The sequence below is a fragment of the Oncorhynchus clarkii genome, chromosome 16 (assembly GCF_045791955.1).
Source record: "Oncorhynchus clarkii lewisi isolate Uvic-CL-2024 chromosome 16, UVic_Ocla_1.0, whole genome shotgun sequence".
Classification (NCBI taxonomy): Eukaryota; Metazoa; Chordata; class Actinopteri; order Salmoniformes; family Salmonidae; genus Oncorhynchus; species Oncorhynchus clarkii.
The window spans coordinates 10,917,856-10,932,807 of record NC_092162.1 but is presented as its reverse complement, the minus strand read 5'-3'; the positions used below and the strand labels follow the sequence as shown (position 1 = coordinate 10,932,807).

At 39.7% G+C, this 14,952-nt stretch overlaps 1 protein-coding gene across 6 annotated transcripts in view; it reads right to left on the bottom strand.

The window, feature by feature from the left end:
- The window catches only part of LOC139367941 (protein quaking-B-like), a 34,524-nt gene extending 20,352 nt beyond the window's left edge, over positions 1 to 14,172 (bottom strand). For 2 of the 6 annotated variants that reach the window (XM_071106338.1, XM_071106343.1), the window contains exons 1-3: positions 13,426 to 13,827; positions 1,466 to 1,617; positions 1,355 to 1,375 (exon numbers count right to left, since the gene is read on the bottom strand). In XM_071106338.1, the coding sequence (XP_070962439.1) occupies positions 1,355 to 1,375; positions 1,466 to 1,617; positions 13,426 to 13,579 (327 nt within the window). In that variant the 5' untranslated portion in view covers positions 13,580 to 13,827. Of the gene's footprint in view, positions 1 to 1,354; positions 1,376 to 1,465; positions 1,618 to 13,425 lie in introns of all 6 variants that reach the window. The other 4 variants (XM_071106339.1, XM_071106342.1, XM_071106344.1 and 1 more) reach the window with 4 other exon arrangements.
- Between the last annotated feature and the right edge of the window lie 780 nt (positions 14,173 to 14,952).

The window sequence follows — 14,952 nt, the reverse complement described above, 5'->3', positions numbered from 1 at the left end:
GTGAGGCCAGGCTCTCTTAACCTTATCTGTCACTGGAGCTGAGAGATTAACAAGACAGCTGCCTCTCTTCTCGCTCTCCTCTCTCACACCCGTTGTGTCTGTCTTTATTTGTTTCTCTGACCCCCACACTTTTATACGGATGTGAATGCATTCTCTTCCTTCCCAAAATAACCCCTTTAAAGCGCACACACACACAGGGGATATTCTAATGTATTTTTAGCCCTGATCTCATCTGTTCCAACGGTTTGTGTGTCCTTCTGTGTGTTTGCATGTGTCTGTTACCAGTGGTTACACTGTCCATGCTATTTGGGATCCTTGGACGTCCCATCTCAGACGTTACCCCATTGAAGTTGAAATTTAAAATGGTCATTGTAAAAGTTAAGGTCGGGACTTCCAAATGATCCCGGATAGCACTAACCGCGGTTATATTGTCATTTTATCATGTGAAGGAAGAGAAGCTTCTGTCATTGAAGTTTGCAGCAAATTAGAAATTTGACTTTGGAGAAAAATAATGATACTGAGCAGAACTGGTCAACCCAGGGCGTCAAAACACTTCTGAAATTTGACGTTTGGAGCAACTTTGACATTTAACATTGGAGTAACGTGGATAAACGTCTAATTCTGCAGTGAGACTGTGAGAGCTTGTTGGTCGTCACCCCTATCTGATGTCCTCAGCCATACATTCTAACCCACTTTTATAAGGGCTGGGAGCTTAGAAAGCAGCCCTTTACCCTTTACTGCTACCCCCATCTATGTTAACCAATCTGGATGGACCAGACATGAGTAAGCAACATGGTGATGGCTCTACCATAGAAATAGAGGTCAATGATGGCATAATGGTTGGACTGGTGGCCCTTGCAAGTATACCCATAGGAGCAGAGCTACATTGAAGATGTCGATGGCTAAGACAATTCTTTTCAACAATTGGAGCAGCTGGTAAGGAGCAAAGTTAGGTCGAAAATATACAGCTCAAGACAACATTGTCAAAAATCTGGGACCAGAGCTGTTACTAACTACCATCCCATTGTTGCAAAGAGTTATGGGATATTAGAATGCGGTTGTCTTAACATCTTTGACATCTTCAACCTAGGAGCAAAGCAGGAAGTAAAATCAGGAAGTGTACCCATCAATCTGTGTGGTGATTTGTTGAATCAGCACAACTGACATTACATAAAATATATTCATTGCATGAGCCACATCAGTTAGCATCATTTGAACAAAAATGATACCTAACCATGGAAAATATTGCATCACAATACCAGGCAGCCATTGTGAGTGTACTCATGAGTTTACCAGTGAAATTGCAAGGGTTAAAGGTTCCAAGCCCATTCTATTCATATCGGCTTTACCTTACCCTCCAATGGGCTGGACGTTTCTGTTATGGAAAGCGATAGATATTCAGTTATTAATTTAGACACTGACATAAAGACATCTATAACGGTTGAAAAAAGGTTTGTCTACTCACGTCGGGGTACTCTTTAACGGGCACATAGAGCTTCTCCTGCAGCTGAGCAACTGGACCAATCCCATCAGGCAGCTCCTCTGAGTCCCGCCCCTCGGCAGCCACACCGCCATTCATTGAGTCGTTATACATGTCCTTGCGCACTCTACCTATCTCTGATGGAGGGAGAAAGAGGGCGAAGAGAGATTGGGAGAGAGAGAAAGAGATTGAGAGAAGGGAAGAGAGAGAGAGAGAAAGAAAAAGAGGGAAGGAGGGAGAGCAAGAGGGAGGGAGAGAAACAGAAAATAAATGAATTAAGTCAAGCACTACAAAATAAAGACGGAGACAGTGTGTGTTTGTTTAAAGCTGTCTGACTCAGACTTTCAATATTGTTGCATGATGCATTACTAACAGCATGCCAACCACTATAATAACCTGCTAGGCTAGACGCACACACACACACACCACACACATACCCCTGTGAAATAACTATGGCCTGACGGAAGCTGAGTGATAACTAAGTGTGAACATAGTTATAATAACTGAAACTATAATTATCTAAAGCTATATTCACAACAGCTATACGCCACTAATAACACACCTGACCTCACACGTAAACCTGGTTACACACACACACACACACACACACACACACACACACACACACACACACACACACACACACACACACACACACACACACACACACACACACAGGGCTCTAAAGTGCGACCAATTTGGGAGAGGGAAAGGGGATGCTTAGTCAGTTGCACAATTGAACTGCATTCAACCGAAAGGTGTCTTCCACATTTTACCAACGCCTCTGAATCAGAGAGGTGCGAGTGGCTGCCTTAATCGACGTAAACATTATCGGTGCCAGGGGAGCAGTTGTTGTTGGGGGCACAGTGCAACTAGGAAAAATATATTCCAGATAATAATTGTTTTAATGATTAGGCTGTGCCGTACTGTTGTTTCCGAGTGCCCTAGAGAAAAGAGTGCAGATTTGATAGTGTCATGGTTGCACCATTACTACAGTGGAAACGGCTTGCTTGTGACCCAACCAGGTAAAAAAATAACATACCAGTGCAACATTTTTATCTTCCTCGCCGGGACCTCATTTTAGATTCATAAACCAGGTCGTGGGCAGTTCTAGTGTAGCTCAGTTGGTGGAGCATGGCGGTGCAGCGCCAGGGTTGTGGGTTCAACTCCCATGGGGGACCAGTATGAAAAATAATTTTAAAAATGTATGCACTCACTACTGTAAGTCGGTCTGGATAAAATGTAAAACTGCTCATGTGTCGTTAACCATTTGTTTACACTTTGTTCAGTTTTGTTACCTCGTTGGCTAGCTAACAACCTGGCAAGTTTATATCCAAACATTTTGGGGAACAGAAAAAAAGTAAGCGATAGCTTCTTCAGGAGATCAACGACAGAGCGAAAGAGGCGAAGCGAGAGGGATAACTGGGCCCAAACTCTGTCTTCTCCAGCAGATGGCGTTTTTCACCACAGACCAAGAGAGGAGTTTTTGTATGGAGGTCAGGGAGAGTGTAAAATTTGGTTAACAAAAAAATGATTGGCTTATTTGCTACGTGTGGCTTAGTTGATTGAATAGAAGTTTTGTAATGATTAGGGTTTTACGAGTGTACTGATATAACTAAGAGATGTGACATACTGGAAACTGAGAAAAAACACGTGCCTGGTCGTCACTAGTTACCTCAGCCACAAAGTTATAAACCCCACCTATTTCCACAATTTATCTTCTTAAAATGTGATTTTAAAGCTAACCTTAACCACACTGCTAACCTTATGCCTAGCCCTAAACTTAAATTAAGACCAAAAAGCAACAAAAAAACATGCATTTTTACTATATAGCCAATTTAGACTGTGTTTGTGGTAACTATTGGAAACCGTTGTTCACAAGCTTATCTGCCCTCTCATTGGCTAGAGTGGTCCCACCTAGGGGTGTTACGGTGACCATATTAGCGCCACAGCGGCAGTCATGAGTCATGACCACCATAAAACAGAGTTTGATGGCCTCTATTAAAAAGAGGAGGATCCCTCTATACACTAGGCCTACTATATTTACTTATCAACTTTACTACTATTAAGCACATATTAAGCACATATAGCTTACCTGCCTGGCATGCAAATGAACCACGGGAAAAGCATCCTCCATTCTCTATTTAAGTGCATAAATTACATGTATTTTGTATCAAAACTTATTTTACACATAAACTAAATAATGTATGTAAAGACAAGATTAAATCAAGAATAGTCTGGTGGGTAACAATATTATCGTTTGTGAATGATGTATTATCACTTGTGGATGATGCATTATCGCTTGTGAATGATGCATTATCGCTTGTGAATGATGCATCATCGCTTGTGAATGATGCATTATCGCTTGTGAATGATGCATTATCGCTTGTGAATGATGCCCAGTGTGTGCAGTAAGGCAGGAAACTGTGCATGCCTATTTTTTGTGACTTATAAATTATAGTCACACACCTCATGTAGCCTAGCCCATAGGCCTATATGTTGATAAGGTTTGCATCACAACTAAAGTGGCTAAATAACTTCAAAAAATTAAGTTAAGTTTGGGAAGACAATTTTCACCATAAAAATGCACCTTTATAATAATGCATTACATGCATAATCACATTTGTGGTCATTTTGAGAATGGTGTTTTCCCGCTAATTGATTGCATTTTGGAACATTTGCTCTTACTGCCGTGTGCGCATTGCTGCGCTTACTCATCTTGTTGGCTGATGAAAAGTAAATGTGGACAGTTCTTTTAACATCTTCAATATGTGCCCCGGAATTCGATTAGAAGGACACACGCAGTTGCGTCTCTGATGTGTCTGTTTTCACTTGTAGTCTACTTTAGAGCTGAGATACCTGTGAGAAGGATCCGATCATGTGACTGGCATTGGCTAATAAAAATTGCGATATCTGAGAGAGCCATGTGAGTGAGAGGTGCTTCGGAGCACGGCGATTGGCAGTCAGGAGAAGGGAATTATAATATTCAGCTCAAGGGAACAAAGTGCCACTTTGGCCGCAAAAGGCATGGATTATTTTAGGGGGCATTACAGCTACACAAGTGGGATGCCGCCAGGAAATTCGAGGATCGGTGAGAATATTATCAAGTGCTTGTCAAATTGTGAATGAGAGACTGATGAAGTGTGTGCAGCCTGCTCGAAATCAAAGCAGAGTTCATGCCTTTCATGTGACTCTTTACAAATCATAATTAAAGTCACATCATCATCAGCCTTAGAATGTTTTAAAAATCAAAACATATAGCCTAGCGTTTGAATCACAACTAAAGTTGCATAAATAACTCTTAATTAAGCATATAGGAGAACTTGTTTCTTTGTTAACGCACTCTTTTTGTTAATAGATACCCTCAGAAAATATAAAATAATGTCAAGGAATTCTAAGCAAATTGTCTGCTAAATGAACTAGTGTAGCACACAAGCATATGGCATAGCCAGAGGGACAACTCAGAGTATGATATTCTGTTCTTCTGAAATAGACTAGATTTACTTCATATCATGTTTCTTTAGACCTTTTTAAAATAAATAATGGATTTATTGTGATGGTGTAGGCTATATTAAATGTATTTATTAAATTGTAGATGTTCCACTGGTCTGCATCAGTGGCTTGTAGTCTACGCGAGGAAGCCGGGAGATGCTAAACGTATTTATGTTAATTAATGGTAAATTACCATGAGACCGGCAATTATTTGCTTGACAATCACCAGCTGACACAGCCCTAGTCCCACCTGATCTTGCCTCCTCCCGACTGCCTTCCATTTTTGAAGACATTTATTTTCAAAGTTAGAGCAGCCACTAGAGCGTCTGGTCAATATAATCTGTGTCAATGATCATAGCAATGAATGAACAGCAGATCTTTTGCATTTCGTCATCACAAACCTGACATTCTTAAAGAGAGTATAATATGTTCAATGCAATGCATATAGGAAAATAGTGAGGCGCATACCGACAAAACTGTGGTTATATGTAGAAACAATCAAGCCTCAACTTGATAAATCAACATATTCCCAAGCAACTGGGAGAGGGTGAGCAATCCATTTTGTACAACAGTGAACCAATCAGTTTGTAAACAGTGAACCAATCAGTTTGTAAACAGTGCAGCAACACGAACCCAACAGATCATGGCCTCCGTCAAAGGAAAAGACAAAGGGCAACTTGGAATGTAAAATGAGAGTAATGAACAGTTAAATGCTCTCCGGGAAAACAATACTAAAGTTCACAGTGCCCACCAAAACGAACAAACTGCTACAATCTGTTGTTAAAAAAAGTAGATTGACAAAGTACTGAGTAAAGGGTCCGAATATCTACCTAAAATGTGATATTTCTGACATTTGCAAAAAAAAAAATTAAAACCTGTTTTTGACTTGTCATTATGGGGTATTGTGTGTAGATTGATGAGCGGGGAAAACTATTTAATCCATTTTAGAATAAAGCTGTAAATGGTGGAACAGTGGCCTAGGGCACTGCATCACAGTGCTAGCTGTGCCCCCAGAGACCCGCGGTTCGAGCCCAGGCTCTGTCGCAGCCAGCCGCGACCGGGAGGTCCATGGGGTGACACACAAATGGCCTATCGTCATCCGGGTTAGGGAGGGTTTGGCCGATAAGGATATCCTTGTCTCATCGTGCACTAGCGAATCCTGTGGCGGGCCAGGCGCAGTGCGCGCCAACCAGGTCGCCAGGTGCACTGTGTTTCCTCCGACACATTGGTGCGGCTGGCTTCCAGGTTGGATGCGCGCTGTGTTAAGGTTGGGTTGTGTTTCGGAGGACACATGGCTTTCGACCTTCGTCTCTCCCGAGCCCGTACGGGAGTAGTAGCAATGAGACAAGATATTAACTACTAACAATTGGATACCACGAAATTGGGGAGAAAAGGGGGTCAAATTTCTATAAAAAATAAAATAAATAAATAAAAATAAAGCTGTAACGTAACAGAATGTGGAAAAAGTCGAGGGGCCTGAATACTTTCTGAATTTGTATTATTCCTTGTAAACATAGTTAAGATCCAACAGTGGTTATTATGTGTGGTGCTTCCACTCATCTCACTTAGGTCTCTCAGTGCACCCAATAGAGACCCACCAAGCACTATACTTTAATCTAGTAACTCCCCATCCCGGGTCCGGGAGCGTAATCATCGACTGACACTAATAATCATCACCCTGACCAAGGCCCTTCTCCCCCGATTGCTCAGTTTGACGGAGGAAAAGAGGAAGCAGATCAGGCTGCCTTTGAGAATCCTTAGGCGAGCGAGTAAACTCCCACTGCCATCAATTGTACTTGCTAACATACAATCATTGGAAAATAAAATTGATGACCTACGATTACGATTATACTACCAATGAGACATTAAGAAGAGTAATATCTTATGTTTCACCGAGTTGTGTCTGAACGACGACAAAGATAATATAGAGCTGGAGGGATTTTCCATGCACCAGCAGAACAGAGAAGCTACATCTGGTAAGACGAGGGGTGGGGGTGTGTCTTTTTGTCAATAACAGCTGGTGGTCGATGTTTAATATTATAGAAGTCTTGAAGTATTGCTCGCCTGAGGTAGAGTACCTTATGATAAGCTGTAGACCACACTATCTACTAAGAGAGTTCTCATTTGTATTATTCGTAGCCGTCTATTTACCATCACAGACCGATGCTGGCACTAAGACTGCACTCAACCAACTCTATAAGGCCATAAGCAAACAAGAAAATGCTCCCCCAGAAGCAGCGCTCCTAGTGGCCGAGGACTTTAAAGCGGGCAAACTTAAATCAGTTTTACCAAATTTTTACCAGCATGTCACATGTGCAACAAGAGGAAAAACAACACTTGACCACATTTACTCCACACACAGAGATGCATACAAAGCTCTCCCCCACCCTCCATTTGGCAAATCTGACCATAATTCTATCCTCCTGATTCCTGCTTAGAAGCAAAAACTAAAGCAGGTAGTACCAGTGACTCGGTCAATATGGAAGTGGTCAGATGACGCGGATGCTACGCTACAGGACTGTTTTGCAAGCACAGACTGGAACATGTTCCGGGATTCATCCAATGACATTGAGGATTATTCCACCTCAGTCATTGGCTTCATCAATAAGTGCATGGACGACGTCGTCCCCACAGTGACCTTATGCACATATCCCAACCAGAAGCCATGGATTACAGGCAACATCCGCATCGAGCTAAAGGCTAGAGCTGCCGCTTTCAAGGAGCGGGACACTAATCCAGACACCTATAAAAAATCCTGCTATGCCATCAGATGATCCATCAAAAAAGCAAAGCGTCAATACAGGATGAAGATTGAATCCTACTACACCGGCTCTGACACTCGTTGGATGTGGCAGGGCTTGAAAACTTTTACAAACTACAAAGGGATACCCAGACGCGAGCTGCCCAGTGACGCGAGCCTACCAGACGAGCTAAATGCCTTGAACAACAATGGCCTCCCGGGTGGTGCAGTGGTTAAGGGTGCTGTACTGCAGCGCCAGCTGTGCCATCAGAGTCTCTGGGTTCGCGCCCAGGCTCTGTCGTAACCGGCCGCGACCAGGAACAATTGGCCTAGCGTTGTCTGGGTTAGGGAGGGCTTGGTCGGTAGGGGTGTCCTTGTCTCATCGCGCACCAGCGACTCCTGTGGCGGACCGGGCGCAGTGCGCGCTAACCACGCATTGGTGCGGCTGGCTTCCGGGTTGGATGCGCGCTGTGTTAAGAAGCAGTGCGGCTTGGTTGGGTTGTGTATCGGAGGACGCATGACTTTCAACTTTCGTCTCTCCCGAGCCCGTACGGGAGCTGTAGCGACGAGACAAGATAGTAGCTACTACAACAATTGGATACCACGAAATTGGGGAGAAAAAAGGGGTAAAATAAAAAATAAAAAATAAAAAAAGACTGCTGAACAATGAATCAAATGGCCACCGGACTATTACATTGACCCCCACCCCATTTGTTGTGTAACCTTCTGTTTATTATTTATGCATAGTCACTTCACTCCTACCTACATGTACCCCCGCACACTGACTCAGTTCTGGTACCCCCTTTATACTCGATAGTGTGTTAATTTTTATTTTCGTTTATTTGGTAAATATTTTCTTAACTCTTCTTGAACTGCACTGTTGATTTAGGACTTGTAAGTAAGCATTTCACGGTAATACCTGTTGTATTTGGCACATGTGACAAATAAAGTTGGATTTGATTTGAGACAGGGTTGTCCTTTCTCCCCCCTCATGTTTGCACTGGCAATTGAACTGCTTGCAGATAGAATTAAACAGGCCTCAAAATGTTACAGGTATCAGTATTGGCAAACAGGAATACAAACGTAACTTATTTGCTAAAAATCTCCTGATATGACTCACTAATATTGAAAACTCAATGTCCCCCTTGTTAAAAATATTTTTGGAATACTCTAAAATCTCAGGATATAAAATGAACGTGGAATTTTTTTAATAAGGGCAATAGGAAAAATAACTCTTGATTTACAGCAGTGGACAACAAAAAATATGAAATACTTTGGAAGCTTAATAAGTGACAACAAACAACAAATATATAAAGATAATGTTGTTGAGTAATGAAATAAAGTTAAGGCAGATCTAATTAAATGGAAAAATCTCCTCGTAAATCTTACAAGTAGAATAAACATCTTTAGAATGACATAGCTCCGAAGGTTTCTATATTTTTTTTCAGTAATACCAATTACCCCACCGAAGACATTCTTTAAAAAAGTATACATGTCCCTAAATCTGAGGGTGGTTTTAACCTCCCAGATTTGGAGTTGTATCAACTCACAACCCAAGGCTTTTACTTACAACGTATAGTTAAATGCACTAAAGAGGAAGAATGGGTTCATATTGAAGAGGTGCATGCTTTTCCCCAGAATTTTTTCACGTGTCTGTTTTCAAAGGATGGAGTGAAGCACATTAACAACTTCATAGTTAAGAACACTATAACAACTTCATAGTTAAGAACACTATAACAACTTCATAGTTAAGAACACTATAACAACTTCATAGTTAAGAACACTATAACAACTTCATAGTTAAGAACACTATAGCAACTTCATGTTTAAGAACACTATAACAACGTCATAGTTAAGAACACTATAACAACTTCCTAGTTAAGAACACTATAACAACTTCATAGTTAAGAACACTATAACAACTTCATGTTTAAGAACACTATAACAACTTCATAGTTAAGAACACTATAACAACTTCATGTTTAAGAACACTATAGCAACTTCATGTTTAAGAACACTATAGCAACTTCATAGTTAAGAACACTATAACAACTTCATGTTTAAGAACACTATAACAACTTCATGTTTAAGAACACTATAGCAACTTCCTAGTTAAGAACACTATAGCAACTTCATGTTTAAGAACACTATAACAACTTCATAGTTAAGAACACTATAGCAACTTCACAGTTAAGAACACTATAACAACTTCATAGTTAAGAACACATTAACAACTTCATAGTTAAGAACACATTAACATCTTCATAGTTAAGAACACTATAACAACTTGATAGTTAAGAACACTATAGCAACTTCCTAGTTAAAAACACTATACCAACTTCATAGTTAAGAACACTATAGCAACTTCATGTTTAAGAACACTATAACAACTTCATAGTTAAGAACACTATAGCAACTTCACAGTTAAGAACACTATAACAACTTCATAGTTAAGAACACATTAACAACTTCATAGTTAAGAACACATTAACAACTTCATAGTTAAGAACACTATAACAACTTCATAGTTAAGAACACTATAGCAACTTCCTAGTTAAGAACACTATACCAACTTCATAGTTAAGAACACTATAGCAACTTCATGTTTAAGAACACTATTACAACTTCATAGTTAAGAACACTATAGCAACTTCATGTTTAAGAACACTATAACAACTTCATAGTTAAGAACACTACAACAACTTCATAGTTAAGAACACTATAGCAACTTCATGTTTAAGAACACTATAACAACTTCATAGTTAAGAACACTATAACAACTTCATAGTTAAGAACACTATAGCAACTTCATGTTTAAGAACACTATAACAACTTCATTGTTAAGAACACTATAACAACTTCATAGTTAAGAACACTATACCATGGAAGAAAATTAAACGGATCCTACAAGAACCAATATCACTCTCTAAAAACACACCCCTATGGAACAATCCTTGGCTTTTCAGAATTCACCGACAAATTGTCCCACATGGAAAACTAAAGGCATAGAAACCGTAAATGATGTGGTAATAGGAAATACAATTAATTCCATGACAGAATTAAAAAGCAATTTTGGACTGACCAACGTAGACATTTTCAAATATTTGCAACTTAAGTTTTATATTACAACATTTTGACCTGAAAGCTTTTGGACATCAGAGCAATCCTTTTTGAGACAGAAAAATATACTAAGATGATAGGTAATGTCTAACTGACAATGTCTTCGAAAAAAATATAAACTATTGGAACCAAGACATAGAAAATGACACAGTTAACTCAAATGTACGCTTAATCCAGTATAAACTAATGTATAAAATGTATTATACAAATTCTATAGCAAAACTTCAGAGTCATGTCTTAAGTGTAAAACTAACAGTGACTCAATGACACATGCCTTCTGGGAGAACTATAAAGTCCAAAAGTTTTAGGCAGAGTTAGAAAGTGGCTGTCAGAAGCTTTACAATATACATTTACTTTTAATCCATCTATCTGCGCATTTCAAGACATGGCATATGAGGGTGCCGTGAGATACTCAATGGGTTGGACAATATTATTTTTAGCGCTTATATTGAAAAAGCTATTACTTAAATACTGGACCAATCAAATGCTTTATTATTATTTTTGAAACTGGCTACAGACAGAAACGTCATAACACAATTTGAAGTCAGAGTGTTACAAGCATTAGAAAACAACATTTGGATGTGGGCACGATTGGAACGTAGGTCTGAGCAAGTGTGACGTCATTAATGTTGGTGGAAATGCATGCATGTAAATATTGGTAGAATCAAATGTTTTATCATTAACATATTTGTTTAGAAATCTGGCTACAGACAGAAACAACATAATGTTGGTGGAAATGTATGTCAATGTTAAGTAGGTTTATTGTGTTTTTGTTTGTCAACAAAAAAAGAAAAGTGAAATAAAACATTACAAAAACAAAAAGTAAAATAGCGTTTTTACACAATGTAGAAACCTAATATTCCACTAATGACTTTGTAATTTCAATGACAGGTATTCGTAGCAACATCTTAGCTTTTATAACAAACTGTCTTTACCGTGTTGCATATTAGTTTCTGGGGCACAACATGTGTTTTAAAAGTAGCTAGATTTCATATTGGCTGTATCGCAAATCAATAAAATAAAAATCGTATTTTCTGGTGCTCCTAAATTGTGCTCCCAATGAAAATAAATAATTTAGAGCCCTGCGTACATATCACACACACACACACACACACACACACACACACACACACACACACACACACACACACACACACACACACACACACACACACACACACACACACACACACACACACACACGAGAAATGTGTCTTGGATGAGACGGCCACAGTAGTTAAAATTGGCACAATAAGAATAATGCGGCTGCAGATTGGAAAGAGAGCTGGTGCATGAGTGTCAGTGAGTATGTGCAGTCTATATATATATATATACAGAGAGAAATCTAGATAGTGTAATGGCAGGTTGAAGTGTAGAGATAAAGCCAAGCACAAATACCTCCCCGGCCTCTCCCCCTCTTGTCTTTCTCCCGTTGTCTTCCTCTCAGTCATTTTTACGTTATTTCTCCCCCTCTCCTTGTCCTTTGTCAAAATCAATATAATCTGATCATTAATTCCACAGGACATCTCATTGTTTGTTACGATGTCGTTTGACCTGCTTGGAGTGTTTTTGGTTGTTGTGATGGGGGTCCTCTTCAAAGACTACAATCAATCAATCAATCAGCCATACTGTACACACACACAGAGAGAGTTTACTGGCTCTCTATTCACATACATCGAGTCTAAGCACGTCCTCCAAAGTCAAGTATTTTCAGGTTGACATCCCGTTGACCGAGTACTGAGCCTCGTGACTAACCGGGGATGGGCCGCCACATTCACACCGCCTTGCACAATAGGTCACCGACCCAGACTAACAACTGTCCGTTTGTTCACATCACCAACTGCCTGGTGTGTCTCTCTTAATGTCTATGGTGTGTCTGTTTATTAATGTGTGTCACAGTATCTCACCAAACAACATAGTTGAAATATCAACCAACTAATTATCAGTGGAGTAAAGTACTTAAGTAGAAATACTTTAAAGTACTAAGTTGTTTTGGGGGTATCCGTACTTTACTATTCATATTTTTTGACAACTTTAACTTCACTACATTCCTAAAGAAAATGATGTCATTTTTACTCCATACATACTCCGTTACATTTTCAATGCTTAGCAGGACAATAAAATGGTATAATTCACAAACTTATCAAGAGAACATCCCTGGTCATCCCTACTGCCCCTGATCTGGTGGACTCACTAAACACATGCTTCGTTTGTAAATTATTTCTGAGTTGGAGCATGCCCCTTGCTATCTGTAAATACATTTAAAAAAATAGAAAATGTGGCCATCTACTTTGCTTAATATAAGGAATTAGACATTAATTATACTTGTACTTTTACTTTTGATACTTAAATAAATGTAATTGCTAAAATGTACTTTTGATACTTAAGTATATTTAAAACTAAATAATTTCTGACATTTACTCAATAAGTATTTTACTGGATGACTTTCACTTGAGTAATTTTCTATTAAGGTATCTTTACTTTTACTCAAGAATGACAATTTGCTACTTTTTTTACCACTGCTAATTATAGACCTATCATATTTTTTTGTAAATCTTTAAAAAAATATATGCATTGTAGCCTAAGCACTTACCTTCGTCTAAGAGCCGCTCCAGGTGAGTGAAGATGCCAGTGAAGTTGGGCAGCGAGCTCATCACCTTCCGGTCTGTCATCAACTGCATCAGGTAGTCCGGGCTGGGCCTTGGTCTGGGTCTTTCCCGGACCTGCTCATTCAACTCACCGACCATTGTCAAACTAACAACTCAAGTTTACCAGCCAAAATCAGGGCTGACGCTCTAGAATGACGCTTAACAAAAAAAAAAGTATAACTTTAAAATAAAAGTATGTCCAAACTGCTTCCTCAAGCCCCAGCCTCCTCCGATTCTGAGATTTGGGCACACACCGCTCAGAAAAGGAGAAAGCAATAACACGATGCGATTTGTAAATATATATATATATTTTAACTTCGCTGTGTTGGATATGCCTAAACTATAGTCAAAGTTAGTTAGTTAGTGTCCCCCGTTGCTTTAAACTAATTTTCTTCTCCGCAGTTTCAGTCAGATAGGCGTTCCCCAGTAACCGCTCACGCTCTCTCAGTGTCCGCGACACACACTTAGCCACTTGTTTTCTCCGGTTTACGCCTCCTCGCTCATGTCGAGTGTGTTGGTATTCAGACCCTGTCATATGACCACACATCACACTGCAAGAGAAGGAGAAATAAGGAGAGAGAGACCGAAATGGGGAAGGGGGTGGTACCAGAGAGAGCTGCGCGTCCCCGAAGATTGGATTCAGATTTAGAAAATCTATGGAGGAGAGACAGCGTGTTTGTCATCTCGCGTCTGTCTCTGTCTCTCCTCCCCCACATCTCTCTCTCTCTCTCTCTCTCTCTCTTTCTCTCTCACACACACACACACACACACACACATAGCGATAGTGCCTTCAGAAAGTATTCGCACCACTTTACTTTTTCCACATGTTGTTGTGTTACAGCCTGAATATAAAATTAAATTGAGATGTTATGTCACTGGCCTACACACAATACCCAGTAGTGTTGTTTTTTGAAATGTTGACATATATATATAAGACATTTCAAGCTGAAATGATAAGTAGTCACACCCTTTGTTATAGCAAGCTTAAATAAGTTCTGCAGTAACATTTTGCTAAACAAGTCACATAACAATAGTGTTTAACATGCTAAATGACTATCTCATCTCTGTACCCCACACATACAATTATCTGTATGGTCACTCAGTCGAGCAGTGAATTTCAAACACAGATTCAACCACAAAGACCATGGAGGTTTTCCAATGCCTCACAAAGAAGGGCACCCATTGGTAGATGGGTAAAAAAAAAGTAGACATTGAATAGCCCTTTGAGCCCAGTGAATATATTAATTACACTTTGGATGGTGTATCAATACACCCAGTCAATACAAAGATACAGGCATCCTTCCTAACTCAGTTGCCAGAGAGGACGGAAACCGCTCAGGGATTTCACTATGAGGCCAATGGTGATTTAAATACAGTTACAGAGTTTAATGGCTGTGATAGAAGAAAATTGAGGATGGATAAACAGTATTGTAGTTACTCCACAATACTAACCTAAATGACAGAATGAAAAG